At 41.3% G+C, this 23,242-nt stretch overlaps 1 protein-coding gene across 1 annotated transcript in view; it reads left to right on the forward strand.

Annotated features, from left to right (window-relative positions):
* The window catches only part of LOC136865478 (Krueppel-like factor 12), a 525,451-nt gene that overhangs the window by 459,955 nt on the left and 42,254 nt on the right, over positions 1-23,242 (forward strand). The window contains exon 5 of the mRNA XM_068226263.1: positions 18,420-18,435. Within this exon, the coding sequence (XP_068082364.1) occupies positions 18,420-18,435 (16 nt within the window). The remainder of the gene's footprint in view (positions 1-18,419; positions 18,436-23,242) is intronic.

The following is a 23,242-nucleotide window of genomic DNA, read 5'->3' on the forward strand; positions in this document are numbered from 1 at the left end:
CTCCCGGATGCGAGCTCACAGCCGCGCGCCTCTACGCGCACGGCCAACTCGCCCGGTGTAGTTTTCTTACCACAGTTGGTTATCGCACTCGAAATCTCCATCATTCTCAATTTTTACGTGCTTCACGGATGATTGGTCACCTGCTTTGGATCTTTTAAGATGGTGGTGGTGATTATTGTTTCAGGACGAAGTACAACTTGGCAACCATCCTCTACATCTTTTAAGACATTCCCTACTTTCTAACTGATTGTCAGTTATGAGAATAAGGTTCTTCATTTATACAGCATACTTCTGACATTTCTAAAATATTTTATGAAGAATGATTTTTGGAGTATTGGTAACTTTTGAGAAAGTTATTAATGTACAGTTCCAAATTACAAGAGGAAAATATTTCACCGAGTGAGTTCGCTACGCGGTACAGGTCGTGTAGTTGTAAGTTTGCATTCTGGAGATGATGGGTTCGAACCTCACGTCGGGACCCCTGAATATGATTTTCGATGGTCCCCCATTTTTAGTCCAGGCAGATGCCAAGTCTGTACTTTAACTTATGCCATGACTAGTATATTTACAGTCGTAGACATTTTCTATCCAAGTATGGCCGAGTGAGTTGGCTACGCGGTACAAGTCATGTAGTTGTAAGTTTGCATTCTGGAGATTATGGGTTCGAACCTCACGTCGGCACTCCTGAATATGATTTTCGATGGAGTGGGCTAGTTGAACACATAGAAAAAGATCTCTCTGAAGCAGTGGTGGTATTCAGCAGTTTGATTGAACCGATAATTAAACTGTTATAGGTTCGCCGAACTGATGGTTAACGAAACCCGAAGTTCGTATTTCGGTTTTCGCAGTAGAGTAAGAAAGAAATAAATGATATGATGTTACGCAACCCCTGTTGAAACTTGAAAATCGATTGTGATGTTTCGTGTAATATCGATAATCGACGGACATGATTTTATCGTTTTGGCGTCTTCTTTTTTACGAGTTGTATTACTTATGACGATGGGACAGGAAAGGGAAGCGGCCGCGGCGGAAAGCCATCTTCAGGGCTACCGACAGTGGGGTTCGAACCCACTATCTCCCGAATACTGAATAATTAACTAGTCCTCCATGGCGTTAGCTACAGATTCTCGTGTTGTATTTTATCATTGAAACAACCAAGTACTTCACATTATTTGTCTCTGAAACGACTATGATTAGTGATAAATGAATAGTGTTTGTCACAAATAAAATTGAAACAGAAAGATAATCTCGGTCATACATTCCTATAGACGAGGTTAGTATGGAAACAAAGAGTGCTCCGGGAAATGGAGGTAAGATGAACAACTAGAGTGATGAAAGAACACCATATATCACATGGTTAAAGAAGAACAGCCAGATTTCAGAAAATCAAAGAACATTGTAGTCTTCTATTGAGGTAATAATAGAAGGATTTGTTATATACTACTACTACTACTACTACTACTACTGGTGCTGCTGCTGCTGCTGCTGCTTGCCTGGATATTCGACTGAATGATAACTTGCCGTGGACTTCGAATTAGGTGAGGTGTAAAGGAACGTGCGACCCAACTTTAAGCGAAGAAAAATCTCCGCAGCAAATAAAAGCTCAATTTATGTTATACCTGGTGTAGGTATATAATGCCCCGATAAGAGGGAAATATTGCCAATTTTCTTTGCTATTTCCATTGTATTGTTTTTCCTCTGCATGAACAGTAATAGGCCACTTTATCTAAGCATTTTAATATGCCTTTTTACTATTTACGATAACTGGCGGCTTCGTTGCAAGCCACTTGGTCTCAGACTAGTTACTGCTAACGAAGCGGTCATAATGTTGCTGCTCTTTTTTTTCTGCGGAAGCCAGAGATGTGCGCGGAATGATTCACTGTGCCTCACCACTTGCCAACACTTCGTGCCAGTTTACTTTTGCGGTCGGTCTCCGGAGCGAAAGTGGGAGGAGGTTTCTTCACGGTGCTCGATAATTAATGATGCTGTTCGAGGAGCCACTTTCTTTGAGGACAATATGAACAGCCATATAGGTCAATGGTACCGCTCAACACTCCGAGTATAGTCTTTTATCGTCCAAGCAAAGCACTGTTCCCCTTCAAAAAGAGATGTTCAAGCTATGCATTGCTAATTAGTCGTTTCTGAATCTTTCTGAATTCTAATTGAAACAAATGGTTGTGCGCTGTGGGTTAAAATTCGGTATAATATTCGATAATCGAAGAAATTCAGAAAATAAGTTGACCCGCTTAGTATCAAAACTTGAGAATCCCGGTTGCGAATTAGGGTAACTTCAAGAAAAGTCTTCCAGTTTGCTTTTAAATTCACATATTGTCAGCTGGTAAATCTTGCATGTTTTCCCCCTTTCATCAATTATCAATTATCGCTGCTCTCTCTGCCATGTTAGAAGATATTCATAACCTTCCCGATTTGTTGTAAAATGTTTAATTTTACAGCTTCATACTTATTTTTTATTTTTAAAATCATTAGAATGCAGTTTTTTTACTATTTTCTGTACGTCGCACCGGTACAGATAGGTCTTATGGCGACGATGGGACAGGAAAGGTCTAGGAATGCGAAGGAAGCGGCCGTGGCCTTAATTAAGGTATAGCCCCAGCATTTGCCTGGTATGAAAATGGGAAATCACGGAAAACCCTCTTCAGGGCTGCCGACAGTGGAGTTCGAACCCACTATCTCCTGGATGCGAGCTCACAGCTGCGCGCTCCTAACTGCACGGCCAACTCGACCGGTAGAATGCAGTCTTTATCATTTTCTTATTCTTTCTAGTATTTTCCCAGTTAGGCCTATTTGAGGTCGGAACGTGATGCCAATTGGTCCCAGTTTTACGGGCAGATACCCTTCTTGACGCCAACTCTTTGCGGTGGGTGGTATTCATTATTCTATTTCTATGGTGGCGGGTAGTGTGATGCGTTGCACGTTTGTGAAGAGGCATGCAATAAGACAAACACAGTACTCAATCCCGGGCCAGAGGAATTAACCATACGCACTTAAAACCCTTGACCCTACCGGAAATCGAACCCTGCGCCCTCTGAACCGGAGGTCACTACGCTGACCATTCGGTCAAGGAAACAGGCGAAAACATTAAAATATAGTGTCATAATCACTAGAAATATGTGAATTGTATCACGTAAACTAATTGTGCTTGGCAGTTTAACTATACTTAGTCTGGACGATTTCAGCGCCCTTAACATTCTTAAGGTCTCAAGACGACCACAGTACAATCTGTGTCATAGTTCGACTGCATTACTTATCGGTTAAGGGCTTCTCTTCACTAAACTGTTACAAAAGTACCGGTACTGTAATTCAGTCAATGAGGGTCGGAAATGCATATCAGCATGTGTTAATTTAGTTTCATACAAGACATTAGTGGTGACATACAATCTCTGAGACATATGAGTTAACAGAGAAAACGTGACCAATATTCCTAATAGAAATTAATATATGTATTGTTTTCAAATACGAATATTTACCAAATGCTTCACCATTGGGGAGAATTCCTTTCCTGATTGGGAATGTGGTCCTTTGAGAAAATGATAATATATCGGAAACTTCCTCAGTTGTATCACCTCCTTTGAATTCGAGCACACTTGACCCTCTACTACGCGAGTTGAAAACTGCTGTGCTTAGTACTAACGTAGATATAACATGCCTGATACCAACTGTGTGAGCTCTAAATTATCTTTTTCCATACCTGGAAGAAATACGTTTGAGAAATTGAGCCATTTGTGACCTATGGAATAATAATAATAATTATTATTATTATTATTATTATTATTTTTTTTGCTAGTTGCTTTACGTCGCACCGACACAGATAGGTCTTATGGCGACGATGGGACGCGGAAGGGCTAGGAGTGGGAAGGAAGTGGCCGTGGCCTTAATTAAGGTACAGCCCCAGCATTTGCCTGGTGTGAAAATGTGAAACCACGGAAAACCATCTTCAGGGCTGCCGACAGTGGGATTCGAACCTACTATCTCCCGAATACTGGACACTGGCCGCACTTAAGCGACTGCAGCTATCGAGCTCGGTAACCTATGGAATTATACACAGGGTTGATTAAACGCTTTGTAGGGCCCCCGGCGGAGAGATAAATTTTAATTGGCTAATAAATTGACCCGTAGATTTGGAAAAAACAAATAGGGACTACAGGTGTTGCACATCGCTTCTACAGGTACTACGGCCATAATCGACTCCTTTCGGAGGAGCAATAGAAATAGGATATGTTTTGTTGGAAAAATAATTTTTAGTTCCACTAGTGATATTTTTCAAAGATAAACTTGAATATATTATATATCTGAGTAATACGGTAATTTGTTTACTATTATAATGGAGTGAAAATCGAACTCGGTTAGTCAACATTCACACACCAACGATAAAGAAATCAACATTTAATAATGAAGTGTGTAAAGATTTCTTGAACTTTTTTACTTTCGATATCCAGTGCTACTGCTTTGACAAATCTGCATAATTATAGGTTTCCCTGGACTTACCCCACGCTCGCTTTAAAAAAATTATACAGTACTATATGATTTCGTTTGAACGTGAAATATCTGTCGATGACAGAAGTGCGCTGTCGAACAGACATTACCTTACTACATTCGTGAATCACAATGCCCTTACTTGGTAAGAAATAAAGCAACAGTATCGAATCCTCACGGACTCGTCCCATCCAGATGCCTTAGAATTCAGTGTCATCTCAGTGAAAAAATACTGTCACTTTGATTTAGGTCTGGATACTTCGAATTTCAGTATAGGGCAGTTTTAAGATAAAAGTAATGAAAAATGTATAAAATCATTATGTGACAAGTGACTAATGAGATACAGGCTGTGTAGCATTGATTAAAACGGTAACTTTCTAATATTAGATCAGAATTTAACCTATCACGATGTTCGAAATGAATCTCTTCCGGTTTCTTACACTGAAGTAAATCGGCCGTGTAAATCCCTTGTTCCGATTTCGGAGGTGGAGCATCCTGCCAACAGATGGTGAGCAGAGAATTAGTGGGCGTTGTGGATGGGCGCCCGGAGGGTCGTGAGTGCGCTCTGTTAGCGCCTTCCCACAGATTTATCCATGGCGAACAAAGAAATCACGAATCAGAAATGAATGATATAAGCTATAAACAGAAGCAAATACTCAGTACGTCCCCCGAGGGCTCGCACCTTGTGAGGTATGAGTGTATAGCTTCTTCTCACTCGTGTATTTTTCCATATTTTCTGTCCAGCTCTCATAGGTTACTTCGTTTTCTTTGCGACTCTGTTGATACTAAGTTTGCGACACCTTGGTACTCTTTTCAGTCAACTCGATGGCTCCCTATTACCTGGTGTCCTGATGTTTTACTTCTGGCTCATCCGGGGACATCAATCTAGGTAGGAATGTTGGAAATTGCATTCGTGGGATGGTGAGTTCGAACCTCACTATTGGCAGCCCTCAAGTTGGTTTTCCGTGGTTTCCGATTTTCACACCAGGCTGGGCTGTGCCTTGATTAAGGCCATGACCGCGTCCTTCCGAGCCTTTTCGTATCCATTGTCGCTGAAAACGTATCTGAGTTTGTGGGATGTTAAACGAATAGGAAAAAAAGTGTTGGGAAAGGGTCGACTCAACTGAGGAGCTGTGTGATATGAGAGGCAGCGAACCTGGTCAAGAATGCCAAGAATTGCGACTGATGAAATCGTCATACTGATTACGTGACACTTCGATATCTTCAGTTCCGATTACATAGCAGTCGTCTTGACGGATCCAAGGCCCTTCATATGTTATATTGGCTACGGATTTGATCTGGTTTAGTTTAGTATATAATTTACCCATTATTGTTCAAAAATTAATTCGTGTGATGATTTTTTTTATACCGCAATTTGTGGTATACGTACCGTATTTAGTTCTTTGAACGATCTGTCTGTGCTCATTTAACGTTCGGTTAGGATTTCTGGTACAGTTACGGACTTACCAGTATATCTCTTTCTCTTTATTTGTTTTATTGTAGTTATGTCCTACCTATTTTTAAACTTATATCGTCGTTGCACCTGCAATAACCGCTATGTGAAACATTTCAGCTTATAAGTTTGGCCGGTAAGGTCCTGTATCTAAGGTTCAATATTGCGAATGTTGTCAAGGAAGTCTCTCCTTTGATGATATATGTGCTGCGGGTCAGCATTTCTCTCACAATGTTATCACAGCGGTTTTTTTGCAGGCGCAACGACGATATGTAAGAAACGTACATTATAAGAAAAAGTATTTTGGGTGAAGAATTCTTGGAAATATTTTCCATAAACAGGAAGTAGTCCGACTTCTTGGCTGAATGACCAGCGTATTTGGCTTCAGTTCAGAGGGCCCTCAGTTCAATTCTCGGCTGTTTAATTCCTCTAAATTCGGGGCTGGATATTTGTGTTTGTCTTTATACTAATCTTTATGACACTATTAACCATCACACGAAATAGTGAATACCTCTTCCACATAAGTTTGGCCTCAGGAAGGCACGAGGCCGTAATCCACATGAAATACCGACCCTAGGTAATTGGAGAAAGACCCGAAGGAAGAAGGGAAATAGAAGAACCATAAACAGGAAGTGAAGTCTTCTACATCATCCTGTACCGAAAAAAACTACCATTTACTTACTTATTTAATCATTTACATAATTCATTGAGTTGAAATTAACATCTGATATGCACACAAATATTTGTAACGTTATTTCTGTCTTGAAAGTGTGCACTAATTTATGCTAAGTATGACCGAAAAAGAAAAGAAATTATTGAGTGTGCTTGCATATACCCCAACGAGATCCTTTAATTTCATAATTTTTTAATTACAAAAGTGTGTATATTTTAAAGAAACACCTTACCCTTTTCGAAGAAGAATTGCAAAATCATGAAAAATCATAATCCTCATTCACACGACAGTAGGCACTGTATTTTATTTGTAGTACCTTTTCGATTCACCTCTTTCTCTTAGTGTCATGATCTAAGTAGCAGTCCTGCTAATGTATTGGCTAATCCCAGTCCTTGGTGTTGGGCCTAAAGCGATGATCTTCATCCGAGAATGCAAGTCACATGAACACGGTTAGCGGGCATTGCTGCTGATACCATCTGCCGGCAGTATCAAGCACTATGCACTGGGCAAGAGTGGCGCTGACCTCAATCCCACCTGATGCAAACAGATGCGTAACGATTGAGCGGAGCCAACCAATTTAGTGGGTGTCATTAAATCCCCGTGAAGACGAGGGTGCCCGCTGTTCGCCATTCATAGTGGTTCGGCGGAAACCGTTGCTCTCGGAGTTGCTTTTACTTTATTAAGTCATATATTTGACACCCCGCTCCGAGTGTGTTTAAAACTAGAAGAGAAAACAACCACATCCGTATGCATTAGCTTCCGCACGTTAAGGAATTTCTACGCGTCTCCTAAATTTCCATGCGAATTGAAGCGACGTTAAACGAATATATTTAAAGGCAACCAAAAAGCTCATATTAAAATTGGAGATCAGGTTACTGAAGAGATCGCAATACAAAAAAGCATGAGACACATACTCTGCCGGGCTGAGGGGCTCAGACAGACGGGGAGTCTTCTGACTCCAGCTTGGTAGGTTCGATACTTTGTCAGACCAGTGGTACTTGAAGGTGCCCAAATATGTCAGCCTTGTGTCGGTAGATTTACTGGCACATAAAAGAACTCCTACGGGGCAATATTCCGGTACCTCGGTGACTCCGAAAACTGTCAAAAATAGTAAAAATAACACTATTTTATTTATACTCTGGAGCTGTTTTTAATAATAATGTTATTTGCTTTACATCCCACTACTTTTACGGTTTTCGGAGACGCCGAGTTGTCGGAATTTTGTCCCGCAGGAGATCTTTTACGTGGCAGTAAATTTACCGACACGAGGTTGACGTATTTGAGCACCTTCAAATACCACCGGACTGAGCCAGGATCGAACCTGCCAAGTTGGGTTCAGAAGGCCAGCGCCTCAACCGTCTGAGCCACTCAGCCCGGCGGAGCTTTTTTTAACAATTGGTTTTACGTCGCACTGACGCAGATAGCTCTTATGGTGACGATGAGGTAGGAAAGGGCTAGGAGTGGGAAGGATGCAGCCCTGGCCTTAATTGCCTGGTGTGGAGATGGGAAACCACGGAAAACTCTCCTCAGGGCTGCCGATAGTGGGGTTGGAACCCACTATTTGCCGGATGCAAGCTCACAGCTGGGTGCTCCTAATCGCACGGTAAACTTGCTCGGTAGAGTTTTATCGAATTACCCTTGATGAAGTTGATAAAGGATCAGTTTCAAGGCGAAATAGTAATGGCACGAAATAAGGAAGAAAATTGGCCTTAAAAATAAACATTCACAAAACAGAATTCATGCTAATGAGAAAACAAAAAATCTCCGATGCTGTTATCATTCTGGACGGAAACAACATGGAAAGTGTGCCACATTTCCAGTACCTAGGATAGTGGGAGTGTGAGAATGGGATCCAGATGTGGAAATCAAAACCAGAATGGTCATAGCGAGAAGTGTTCCGATTGTGTGCTGCCGGTGTCGCTTTACGGCGTCGAAAGATGGACGCTAAATGCTCCATCAGTTAATCGACTGCAGGTCTTTGAAATGACGATGTATTGCAGAATGTTAAAGAAACTCATTCGTATAATGGAATTCTGTGTTGTTGCAGTGATCATTTGGACTTGGAAGATCCATACAAATATTGTGGTGTATATGTTGTAATCACGAACAGGGAGGTACTCCGTTGTGCTCGGAAATCATGTGAAGTCTTAACCCTCGCAAAACGCATGAAGGCAGCTTAGTTTGGTCGCAGACTGATACAACGGATTGTAGACGGCAAGACAGACGTGGGCAGAGAAGATTATCATGGACGCGGAACGTCCGACAGTGGTTCGATATCCACGATACAACTCTGTACGGGAAGCAGAAAACAGAAAAAAAAGTCGCCTAATACAATTCTGTGTTGTTAAAGTGATCATTTGGACTTGGAAGATAAGTACAAATATTGTGGCGTGTATTTTGTAGTATTTAGTAGTTTTAATTATTTCTGTCAATTTTGTTTCCCAAACACCTTATAGACAATATTTTGTTGTAAAGCAAAGTCATCTCCATACATGCTCTGAGAGGGGTTGAAAGGTAAAGGCTTCCACTATCCGCAACCTCGGCACGTGGTGGGGTAGAGTGGTTAGCTCTACGCCTGCCCGCCTTTCCTCACAGGAATTAATCTGGTACTCATTCTTGGTGTAGGCTGAGTGAATCACAGAGCCATATGCACCTCCGGAAGTGGAAATCTCGTTTCATAAAGTTTTCGACTTCCTGACGGGGAATCGAACCCACGTCCTTCTGGATGAACCGTGCACGCTTACACCGCATCGGCCAGGCAGCCCTTAATAATTTTCTATGTTTCAGATTTTTGTATTGTCTTTGCTGAATACATATCTGAAGGAATGTACTAATAATCAGGGTTACAGCATTTTTTCGGGCGCAGGGTTGCGAAATCCCTAAATACAGCGCTGTTTGGAAGGATTTTTAAATCATTAGAAGCGCATTATCATGAGCCCAAACCATATATTAAACACAAAACTGACATTGCTCAGTAAGTCTGACTACAGTCTCATTTAAAGTATCTGCTTGAATCAGTAGTTAAATCGTGATTTCTTAGTTAGTATGCAGAAGGTACTAATTCATTATTGGTTGGCGATCTCTGTTATCGTGACATATGATCACCTACTATAATTGAAGGTGGTCGCAGCAGTACCACGAATGATTCTCACTCGGCAAGTGACTGTAACCGGACACGGAAGCAGGTATTTAGCATTTCTATTGGATCGTTAGTGCGGGTAGAATGAATATCGGTATCATTATACGCGAGCGGCATTCCAAATACAGTTACAGTTAATTAAAGATCAATATCAGCTTATTATGCTCGACTTAAATAAACCATTCACTGCAATGTTACAGTTTCCATTTATAGATTTCACTAATTCAGTCCTCTTTATCCGCGGCGTATGTAATTATTGCCTCTACAATACATTCTGATTTGAATACAACTCTTCTGATGTTCGCGCAATAGTTAACATCAATCTTCTCCCTGTCACTCGTTCTAATATATCGAAAATACCTCTACCGTAGCTTGATACTTCTCTGACATCTAAAGATGACCACTTACTTACGGACTTACCCTTAAGAGCCATATGCAAAGTAAATGGCAGTATGTGCAAAAAGTATCGGTCTAGGACACAATGTCTGCCGACACAAATAGTAATTATTAATTAGGGCTGGGATTTCTGTGGTATGCACATGTTATATTTTTATCTTCGTCTTGTTTTACTTTCTTTCTTCCTTTCTTAATCCGCTTACCCTCCAGGGTTGGTTTTTCTTTCGGACTCGGCGAAAGGACAGTTTCCTGGAGCGCGAGACTTTTGGTCGGGGATACAATTGGGGAGGAGGACCAGTACCTCGCCCGGGCGGCCTCACCTGCTATGCTCAATAGGGGACTTAAGAAAATAGCGGAGCGAATGGGATCAAAGGACAAAGGGTTCAGTAACAATTTTTTTTTTTCAGTGTAACAGACAGACTTTACCAACATATTTATTTAACTCCAAATATTTCCCCGCAATGTCCGGCTCCATGGCTAAATGGTTAGCGTGCTGGCCTTTGGTCACAGGGGTCCCGGGGTCGGGAATCTTGACCATAATTCGTTAATTTCACTGGCACGGGGGCTGGGTGTATGTGTCGTCTTCATCATCATTTCATCCTCATCACGACGCGGAGATCGCCTCTGGGCGTCATATCAAAAGACCTGCATCTGGCGAGCCGAATTTGTCCATGGACACTCCCGGCACAAAAAAAAGCCATACGCCATTTCATTTTTTTTCACCGCAGTGGTAACGGGGCGCGGCAAATTAAGAGCTTATTTTCATCGTTTTAAAACTGTAGACTATCCCATATGTCCATGCAGTGCCAGTTGACAAATTGTTGACCATTTATTATTTCACTGTGAATTACTTGAGAGAGAAATATGCGTTTTAATTAAAGATGTTTTAGGTACAAAGTCATGGTCAGTGAGCAAAACTAGGCTAGACAAAAATTATTTTAAGCAGTTCTTACGTTTCACGAATTCAATTGTATTTGAACAACTGTTCTTTTGTACATCGTAACACCTATCGATTTAAAAATGTATCTCACATGTAGACCTAATTGGAAAATGAAGTTACAGTTTGTAATGTGATTACTCAAAGCATGTAGTATTACTGTCATGTAATGGGGCAGGCTGTGAATAAACGGTAAAAATGCATGCATACATACATACATATACTAAGCATACATACCTACACTGTATATCTTCATTATAGAGTGCTGTGCCTTTCAACGTTCTGTTTGCAAGCCTCTGTGAATTATCTACCGGGTGAGTCGGAAGTGCGGTTAGGGGCGCGCAGCTGTGAGCTTGCATCCGGGAGATCGTGGGTTCGAGCCCCACTGTCGACAGCCCTGAAGATGGTTTTCCGTGGTTTCCAGTTTTCACACCTAATTAAGGCCACGGCCAATTCCTTCCTACTCCAAGCGCTTTGCTACCCCATCGTCGCCATAAGACTTACCTGTGTCGGTGCGACGTAAAGCAAGTTGTTGTGCTTTATCTAAGTGCCTCCAGAATCCTCTGTGACCTCGTTTAGTTCCATGCTTCTTAGATCTATAAATCATTAAATACAGCGCCTAACCATCGTAGCCTTAGTCTTCCTATATTTTTCTTACCCTGTATGACACGGTCTTTAGTGGTCGTCTGTAACAGTGCCTATTTTACTATAAGCCTACTTTATCAAAACAGTTGCTTTAAAGCATATTTTTTGTGTTATAACAGTTTTACCCATTCTTAAATTATAATTTACACGTTTTGAGTAGATTATCACAAGCGATTGTTTGTGTTTGGTTATTTTATATTTTTTTCCTTAGAAATATTTTGCGGATAAGTTAGAAGGCTACGGGTTTCGCGGATAATACTTTGTCAAAATATAAACGGAAAAACGATGTTGGAAATGAGGCCAGTTTGCTGCTGATCTTCTAAGCAAATTGTCGACAACATTTAATTTGTTTTGCACCTTAGTTCCAAGTTTATATGTCATATTTTGGTAATTTTAGGGCATAAATGCATATTTCCAGGGTTTTTAGAAACCCAAACGCTATTTATAATTCATTGTTTTATTTTCCTAGAAATCGTTTCTTATGCGAGCCAATTGAGCGAATAAACGTATAACTACTGTACCTATTGTTGACGGGTTCAGTATTGTATAATTGTAGGAAATATATCTTCATAATCACTTCAACAGAATGATTCAGTTGCGATCCATGCTGGTATTAATGTAATACTATCCGTAATTAGGGAATATGCGTGGAATGGTTATCAAACTCTAAAGAGAGTATTGCGGCAAGATTGGAATCTGCTTCCCTTCGCACCCTCAACATGAAATGTAAAAACTTGTACTATTCGGTGATTACACTTCCTTCAATCCTGTACATTCCGCACGCCGAACCGAGCTGTAAATTTACGATTAGTGCACTATCTTGTACCGTAGGGTCTTTAATTCCTCTTAAAACAACGATCACCACCACCGTATCTATAGCAAACACATACATTATTGGCCTTATCTTTCGTAATGTCACAGTTTTAATGGCGAACAGGGCTGATTGCTAGAGATTGTTGGTTTAATGGGCAAAGGGATTATCTGTCTCAGAAAGGTCTTATATCCTGCTTCGGCATTTAGCAGCATGTTATCTTTGTTTTCCATGTGAATTTCAGATGATAGGTTAGAATACACATTGTGGTTGGGTCTTTAGAGGGGTACGCTCCCCAACCAACGATGATACCTGCAGATAGGGATTCATTGAGCTTGGGTAATTAAGGCTGAATATTCTACACGAGTATATTGCACCTTAGGAGGGAGAAGGCCACAAGAAAACTACATTGAATGCATGTAATAATATTAAAAATACATTAAAATGTATAACATCATTATATTATATATATAAAAACTGAATTTACTAGACCTTTTTAAATGTTACATTTCAATTAGATGAGAATCTCGATATCTCGAATGACTTCGGGACCTAAATGTTATTTCGAGCATGTATAGCACATAATTAAATCATATCTATCTACGGGCTTCTACCGAATACATTATTTTTAACAGTATCCTATTTAAAAATATACAGTCTCTATTTTACGGCATCACATTAATTATAACCCTTATTATAGTAACTTTCTAGAAGACAGGATACAATATATACACCAGTGAAACAAGAAACATACCTCCGTTAACACCTTTGGACAACATCCGTTTGTCTCTTTTGTTTGTTACTGTTAAGCTTTCCTCTCTTCACGTTGAAACTTCTCGTCCATACCAAGCTGCCGAGATTCGTAAATGGAGCTTGTCATCTGCGACATCGGGGTTGCTTTTGTACATGACCGGCAGGTAATTCACACCCGAGAAACAGCAAGGCTTCGCCGATTTTCCGATCACTATAAGTTTCAGTTTCTCTGTTGCCGTTATATTAACTCCCCACATCACTGTAACCCTTTCCTTACTTGTTAACTGTTCCTCACAAACCACGAATGACATATTCCACAGTTAATGTTGTGCAAAATTCGGGTTACAGACTTTTTTTTTTGCTTCACGGGAGGAAATGTTTACTTCAAGAAATCTAGAAATTCGTGTAACCGAATTTCGAGTAATAGAGAAATAAATACACGTGAAGAATAGAACGGCTGGGAAATTTAAGTTACTTCGAGATACTGAAAATTCGAGTAATGAAGGTTCGAGATATCGTGGTTCGACTGTATCGACTGTATTTTGCACTTGTGGCTGTCTTCTTCCCAAGGTGCGATATGTGTTTCAACATGCTGCGGTTTACTTGTTCACGGTGATTGTGACGCTTTAAAAAGAGCCGAGCCAACGAGAAGTTACCTGCCATTCGTCCTTTTCTAGTTGTTGTGACTTTGTTCTCGAGGGTACACACATACGAGCTTAATATTTATTTTCGCCGGCACAGCGATGTAGGGGTAGCGTGCCTGCCTCTTACCCGGAGACCCCGGGTTCGATTCCCGGCCGGGTCAGGGATTTTTACCTGCATCTGAGGGCTAGTTCGTGGTCCACTCAGCATACGTGATTACAATTGAGAAGCTATCTGACGGTGAGATGGCGGCCACGATCTAAAGCCAAGAATAACGGCCGAGAGGATCCGTCGTGCTGACCACACGACACCTCGTAATCTGCAGGCCTTCGGGCTGAGCAGCTGTCGCTTGGTAGGTCATGACCCTTCGGGGCTGTTGCGCCATGGGGGGAGGGTTAATATTTATTTTAACTTGTACTTTTCTCGGTTTTTCAGTGACTTTACGGCGAACACTGGGCGGTGGGACAGAAGAGACGGCTCCTGTGATACAATCGTACAAGCTATATCATCTCATCGCCCATTACTCTCCCTCATATGCATAAACTGAACGTATGCAACGTGATGTGCAAGTAGTGATTTTAATATAAACGCGGTGTTGTAGCAGGTGTTGGTGTGTGTAACAAGATAGCTCTGAGATATGCTAGAAGGTTTAATACAACATCCGCACAGAAACACCTGCTATAGTCTGAGGTCTGATTGGACGGAGGAGGAATTAGCTGGTAAAGTCAATAAGATTTAAGAAGGTAGAGAGAAGAGACGGATACGAAGCTAGAAGAAGTACTGAAGACACAAAGAAAACCACGAGGGGGCTGAGAATAATTTAGAAGAAGTACTCAAGTCCCAAGGAAAAAAATCGTATAGAGGCGATTCGAATTCAACAAGAAAGCAGGGAAGAAGTACTCAAAATGGGAAGGGATACTAATAATAAGGTTGTTGGATTTACGTCCCACTAATTACTTTTACTCTTTTCGGAGACGCCGATGTGTCGGAATTTAGTCCCGCAGGAGTTCTTTTACGTACCAATAAATCTATCGACATGAGACTGACGAATTTGAGCACCTTCAAATACCACTGGACTGAGCCAGGATCGAAACTGCCAAGTTGGGTTCAGAAGGCCAGTGCCTCACCCTTCTGAGCCACTTAGTTCGGCGGAGGAGATACTGAAACCGCAACAGGAAAGTCTTCGCAAGTTTAATTTAAATTTTTAGGTCTTCCACTTTATGTTTTCTCACTGTTGAAGTTTTAGTGCTTAGTTGAAAATGACAGTCTTCATTCTACGAACTGACGCGCTACCTTCTCACAATAAGCATACAGGTTTTAGTCTGTATCCAAAAAGCAATGCTAGTCCTCCAAGTCAGTGTTAAAACTATAATTTATTTTCCATCTAGTTATATTAAAAATAGCTAAATAAAAATGGCACTGCTTAATAACTAAATGATTCTAAGCGTAATTAAAAGAAACCGGAAAACTATGACATGTTGAATGAATTACTTGTCACAGTACAATACACACAATAATTTAATTACCAGTAGCACTAACAATGAATGCCACAATCTCAGGAAAAATACTGAATATTTGAAGACAGCGGACTTCAAAATATAACTTCTTCCGGTTCCCTATTGTATGACCTGACCACCAAGTAATTTCGACTCAAATTACCGGCCAGTGAAGGAAATACGCTAAATACGGTATGGCAGGAACTAGTATGGCACCTGCGCCCTGTAAATGTAAATCCCATGGAAATTGGATGACTGGAAACTAGAAAATACTGCCACCTCACTTGGTGACCATGGCCGTTAAGGCTTCAACACCGTGGTTAGCCGGTTCGAGTCCCGTTGGTGAAAGGGAATGTCGCCATCAGAATGTTGTCTGACAGGATAGAAGAGGTGGTGGTATACAATTTGTAATCATCAGATTGCGTGCCAAAAGCCTGGATTCAATTCCAAAACCTCTCTGCAGTATTCATATGGAGTGAGGACGTATGACGCTGTTGGTGGTGATTAGTTCGTCGGATGGCGATAGTAAGCATTGAACATACCTCTTGGTGTTAATCAACAGAAGGAGGCTATATACCGACAACGGGTTTCACCTTCTTCCTACATCATCCTCATCATCATCTTCATAATCCCACATCCAGACATGTAGGTCGTCCATCTGCGAACAGAACATGTCCTCGGACACTCCCGGCGCTAAAAGCCATACGGTAAATAAATAAATAAATAAATAAATAAATAAATAAATAAATAAATAAATAAATAAATAAATAAATAAATAAATAACTGCCAGGCCAAATTACCCGAGTTCGAGAGGACGGTACTTTCTCTAGCGAAAAGGGAAGAATTATGACATACGTTAGTATGGGCAGTACAATGAGTTTGAAGGAATGTATAATATATAAGCTTATAGCAATGTTTCATCTAAATACTGTGAAATCTTTAAATGTTAGCTGTTACTCAAATGTTTGAACTTGAAATTTGAATTAATATAAAAACCTCGGCACAATTAAATGTGCTTTCAGCTGGTGGCAGGAATACATACCATGAGCGCATCCAGCCTGTGAAAGAGTTGTATGGGCAGTCTATTTCCATGACATTAGAGTTCAATCAATCAATCAATCAATCAATCAATCAATCAATCAGTCAATGAATCAATCAATCAATACTGATCTGCATTTGGGGCAGTCACCCAGGTGGTAGGTTCCCTATCTGTTGTTTTCCTAGCCTTTTCTTAAATGATTGTAACGAAATTGGAAATTTATTGAACATCTCCCTTGGTAAGTTATTCCAGTTCCTAACTCCCCTTCCTATAAACGAATATTTGCCCCAATTTGTCCTCTTTAATTCCAACTTTATCTTCATATTGTGATCTCTCCTACTTTTATAGACACCACTCAAACTTATTCCCCTACTGATGTCATTCAACGCCATCTCTCCACTGACAGCTCGGAACATACCAACTTAGTCGATCAGCTCGTCTCCTTTATCCCAAGTCTTCCCAGCCCAAACTCTGCAACATTTTTGTAACGCTACTCTTTTGTCGGAAAGCACCCAGAAGAAATCGAGCTGCTCTTCTTTGGATTTTTTCCAGTTCTTGAATCAAGTAATCCTGGTGAGGGTCCAATACACTGGAACCATACTCTAGTTGGGGTCTTACCACAGACTTATATGCGCCCTCCTTTCCATCCTTACTACAACCCCTAAATACTCTCATAACCATGTGCAGAGATCTGTACCCTTTATTTACAATCATATTTATGTGATTACCCCAATAAAAATATTTCCTTATAGTAACACCTAGGTACTTACTATGATCCCCAAAGGGAACTTTCACCCCATCAACGCAGTAATTAAAACTGAGAAGACTTTTCCTATTTGTGAAACTCACAACCTGACTTTTAACCCCGCTTATCATCATACCATTGCCTACTGTCCATCTCACAGCATTATCGAGGTCATTTTGCAGTTGCTCACGATCTTGTAACTTATTTATTACTCTGTACAGAATAACAATATCTGGAAAAAGCCTTATCTCTGATTCCACTTCTTTACACATATCATAGGTATATATAAGAAAACATAAAGGTCCAATAATACTGCCTTGAAGAATTCCCCTCTTAATTATTACAGGGACAGATAAAGCTTCGCCTACTCTAATTCTCTGAATTCTGTTTTCTAGAAACTTAGCCACCCATTCAGTCACGCTTTTGTCAAGTCCAATTGCACTCATTTTTGCCAGTAGTCTCCCATGATCTACCCTATCAAATGCCTTAGATAGGTCAATCGCGATACAGTCCATTTGACCTCCTGAATCCAGGATATCTGCTGTATCTTGCTGGAATCCTACAAGTTGAGCTTCAGTGGAATAACCTTTTCCAAAACCAAACTGCCTTCTATCAAACCAGTTATTAATATCGCAAATATGTCTAATATAATCAGAAAGAATGCTTTCCCAAAGCTTACATGCAATGCATCTCAAACTGACTGGCCTGTAATTTTCAGCTTTATGTCTATCACACTTTCCTTTATACACAGGTGCTACTATAGCAACTCCATTCATTTGGCATAGCTCATTCATGCAAACAATAATCAAATAAGTACTTCAGATAGGGTACTATATACCAACCCATTGTCTTTAGTATATCCCCCGAAACCTTATCAGTTCCAGCTGCTTTTCTAGTTTTCAACTTTGTAGCTTACTGTAAATGTCATTGTTGCCATAGGTATATTTTAATACTTCTTTACTAAACGTGTTGCTGTGGAGAAACATAAGGTGGAGAAGAAATTACCTTCATGTTGAGAGTTATGATGTAGGATTTACGTGTTACCTGCGAGCCTCTTTGCTGCCTATCGGAGTAATGTTCTGACAAGCAACGGAATAACCCTTTTATTACCGGCGAATAGCGACCTCACCGCAGATCTATGTTAGCTAAAGTGTTTTGCTCTTTTCCTTAATTTGGAGTTTTTGAACTGCACGTAGCGCCTTTTAACGAACAGTACTATAAAAAGTCCGGCTCTTTGCATGAATGGTCAAAGTAGTGGCCTTCGGTTCACATGGCCCCGGGTTCTATTCCCGGTCAAGTCGGGGATTTTAACTGTACGCAGGTGGTTCATTGAATCCACAACTGATATTTTCCTTTAAAATGTTCACAGATCCTCCTCCTTTTGAATAATTCGTCGCTGTTCAGGAAAAAGGTCATATCTCATAATGCCCTTCCTATCCATTATTTTCCTTAAGACTGGTCACGCCTCCCAGCCGCATACAGATATGCAGTCCATCAGAACAATTTGCGTTGTGTTCATTTTCGTACGCTAACGTGTAAAGGAAAATGGACCTTATGTAAATTATACTGTAGGAGTGCGTAAATAGTCATGCAAACATACATTCCTAGAGTGCGGTACAGTAAGGTCATTTTCCTTTACACGTAAACATAGGAATATGAACACAAGTGCAGTATTGTTCTGATGGATTAAATAACCATGTGTGGCTGGGAGGCGTGACCAGTCTGAATAATGGATAGTTAGAGCACTGTGAGATATGACATTTTGCCCGAACAGCGGCGAACTGTCCCTTGACCATAGATTTATAATTTTCATGTGCACAGTGCAAAAGACGACTTCACTTGGTTGACCAGAGTGCAGACCCCCACTGCTCGATTTGGAGCAATAGCGTTGTCTTTCTCTTTCCCCACGCCTATCTCGGTCGCTCCGCCTGTCTCCCTCTCCCTCACTTGCTCCGTTGCGCTCCAAATCCGAGCCGAATTGAGGCGAGTTGAGCCGAGCTTAGCCGAGTAGCCCAGAGACGAAGCGTTGATCCGAGCCGAGCCGAGTGGGACCGATGCACTGTGCACAGGAACTCTGCGCCTCAGTTTGCACGCGTGAGATTTTGGGTGCTTGAGAGGCCCTGATTTAGATTCACCGAGCAACTGGCTGCACGGTTTTGAGTCACGTAGCTATCAGCTTGCATTCGGGAGACAGTGGGTAGCCCTGAAGATGGTTTTCCGTTGTTTCCCCATTTTCACTTCAAGCAAGTGCAGGGATTGTACCTTAATTAAGGCCACGGCCACTTCCTTCCCACGCCAAGCCCTTTCCTACCCCATTGTCCACATATGTCCTATCTGTGTAGGATCGACGTAAAGCCAATTGTGTTGTCTTTAAATGGTATGGTTTGTCAATCTCCCTCTTCGGAGTCCATGGCATATTCTTTTATAGTACTGTTCTTTATGTTTCTCACATTTACAACAATCAAAGGAAAACGTTATCCTCTGATAAACATGACTCGGTCAACAATGCTTTCTTTTCAACAATCACATTGTTTTCTAAGTATCTATATTGTTTGTATATTTCACTCCTACAGTCAGTTGTTTGGTAAAACCAGAAAGAACAAGTTCAAAGATTTGAGCCAGCCAAAGCAATATTGTGCAAAGTGTAACAGACATGTTTGTAATGCACACTCAGAAATACCTGTAAAATGTTTCAGTTGCTTTGAAACAGACGATTTAGAGCACCATGTTGCGAAATGTAAAATATATGCCTGTATTACTCCCATTATATAGATTTCACTATTTCAAAATAGCTGAACTTATTGCATACTAGGAACATTAATACAATTTTAATTTATTTCCTTAAAATAAATTTATATAGTGGGTTCGACAACCCCCCTCCCCGCCTCCCACCTTCTTTGGAATTCACGTTACAAAAAGAATCTTCGTTTAAGAGGCTATGATTAGCTCAGGGGCTTGTTGTTTGTGTTCTTCTTAATACACATTTACATAAAGCTCATCACACTACAAACCATCACAAAAACACGGAATACCGAGCTCGATAGCTGCAGTCGCTTAAGTGCGGTCAGTATCCAGTATTCAGGAGATAGTAGCTTCGAACCCCACTGTCGGCAGCCCTGAAAATGGTTTTCCGTGGTTTTCCATTTTCACACCAGGCAAATGCCGGGACTGTACCTTAATTAAGGCCACGGCCGCTTCCTTCCAACTCCTATCCCTTCCTTGTCCCATCGTCGCCATAAGACCTATCTGTGTCGGTGCGACGTAAAGGAACTAGCAAAAAAAAAAAAAAAAAAAAAACACGGAATAGTGAGTACATCATTCCACACAGGCTAAATTCATACAAAGTGCCGACCCCAGGTAATTGGGAAAATCCCATGAAGAAGAAAAAGAAGTGTTTTGTACATGTACAAAAAGGAAAATTAATAAACTTCATAGAAGATAATATCAAAACTTGCATGTGGAAGATCGATAAATACGAAGGGGGATCAAATATAAACGGGATTTTATTTTTATTTAAATTCACTTATTGAAAAATACGGCAATTACACCACATAGTTTCCTGCATTGGAAATGCATTTGTCCCAGCGCATGGACAGCTTTTTGATGCTCTCATCGTAAAAAGAGCAGGATCATGTCACCAGCCAGTTGCGCTCGAAGCCTTCGACCCTCTCGTCACCTTCAAATCGTTACCCTCCTAAAGCTTCTGTAAGCGGTCCGAACAAGTGGAAATCGCAGGGCGATAAGCCCGGGCTGTAAGGAGGAATATCAAGTGCAGTCCAGTGCATTTCCTGTAGCTTGGAGACAGTTAGAGCTGCAGTATGGGGCCGTGCATTGTCGTGGAGGAGGATGACCTGTCGAATCGGTTGGTCTTGTCTTTTCCGATGATACGCAACCCTCGCCTTGTTCAACAGCTCGCAGTAGTAGGCAGCATTGATTGTGCATCGCTCATGCAAAAAATCAATCAGCAAAATGCCTCGCCAATCGAAGAAAACGGTTGCAGGAACCTTGCCAGCTGACAGTGGAGTCTTGGCTTTCACTGATGCTGTCTTCCCAATTCTTACTGGCTTGTTTGGATTCGGGAGTGTAGTGGTGTACCCATGTTTCGTCGCAGGTGACGATCCTACTCAAAAATGCATCACCTTCTTTCGCAAAACTTGCTGTAAGCCTCTGGGAGACCTCCAAACGTCTTAACTTCATATTTTCGGTCAAGAGGCGAGGGATCCATCTGGAACACACTGTACGCAACTGTAGGTCGTTTGTGATTTTTGCCTGACAGCTCCCATAACTGATTCCGACTTGTTTTGCAATTTCGGATACTGTTGCCCATCGACCTCAGTATTGTCTTTAACCGTACGAATGTTTTCGTCTGTAATGCTGGTCTGAGGACGGCGGTCGTGTTCCTGATTTTCCACACGTTCTCGTCCTTCCTTGAACTTTTCTGTTTTGCTTTACGTCGCACCGACACAGATAGGTCTTATGGCGACGATGGGATAGGAATTGGAACGAAGCGGCCGTGGCCTTAATTAAGGTACAGCCCCGGCATTTGCCTGGTGTGAAAATGGGAAACCACGGAATACCATCTTCAGGGCTGCCGACAGTAGGGCTCGAACCCACTATCTCCCGATTACTGGATACTGGCCGCACTTAAGCGACTGTAGCTATCGAGCTCGGTCCTTGAACTTTTTGTTCCAGGTAAACAGACGCGTCCTTGACAGTGTTTGATCACCGAACTGTGCAGTCAGTCTCTGGGAAATTTCCGCCGCTGTAACTCCTTCACGAGTAAGAAATTTTATAATTATGCGTTGCGCAGAGGAGGGGTGCATCTTTTGCTCCGACATCGTGAGCGTTACTGACGAAACGGCGGGAAGTATCTAACAGCACGCTCTCACCATTCCTGACGGTACCGCCTAAGCATAGCAGAAGCGCGGGGCCAGTCCTACCAACTGTTGATGTCCAGCAATAAAAATCCCGTTTATATGTGATCGACCCTCGTACAAAGAAAATACACAATACTCATAACAGTCGTTTATTTTAGATCGTTCAAACTTTCTTCTGAATACTTACTATTATTGATTGTTTTTACATCTCACTAACTACTTTTACGGTTTTCTACGGGGTACCGTCATATTGCCTTGCAGGAGTTCTTTCACGTGCCAGTAAATCTACCGACACGAGGCTGGCATATTTGAGCATAATCAAATACCACCGGACTAAACCGTATTTGAACTAATCAGCTTGAGCTCAGAAGCCAGCACTCCCGGCACTCTACTCGAAAGGAGACAGTTTATTTCTTTGTCAAAATATGAATCAAGAAAAACTTCACTCAGGAAATATTGAGAGAACACATTATTGAATGCCATACAATTCAGTTTTCGTGCCACAAATACATTTATGGTACGTCTCCCGAATTTAAAGCATGATATTCAATATCTTATTCCCACTTCAGAACTGAAACTGCAGCCCCTCTCGAGCGTAAATTGTAGCAGTTACGTCATCGCCGAGCGTCTCAGCAACCAATGAACTCTATCAGATCAAAGGTTTGCGAATTCATCAATTCGTTTTTAATAACCTTATAAACTTCTCCCTGTAATCCCAGTCGAAAAAGAAGTTAATATTTGAATGTGTTGTAAGTACCCTTCATACATTGTCAGCTATAAGTCTGCAAGATACCGGGCGAGTTGGCCGTGCGGTTAGGGGTGCGCAGCTGTGAGCTTGCATCTGGGAGATAGTGGGTTCGAATCCCACTGCCGACAGCCCTGAAGATGGTTTTCTGTGGTTTCCCATTTTCACACCAGGCAAATGCTGGGGCTTTACCTTAATTAAGCCCACGGCCGCTTCCTTCCCACTCCTAGCCCTTTTCTATCCAATCGTCGCCATAATACCTTCCTGTATCGGTGCTACGTAAAGCCACTAGCAAAAAAAATGTCTGCAAGGTAGTGTCATTATTGATGGGTAGTTTTTTAATTCGAGGAAGCATGTTATTCCCACTTAGATTTTCTGGAACAAGCAGGTGAGCTGA

The sequence above is a fragment of the Anabrus simplex genome, chromosome 1, assembly GCF_040414725.1.
Source record: "Anabrus simplex isolate iqAnaSimp1 chromosome 1, ASM4041472v1, whole genome shotgun sequence".
NCBI lineage: Eukaryota > Metazoa > Arthropoda > Insecta > Orthoptera > Tettigoniidae > Anabrus > Anabrus simplex.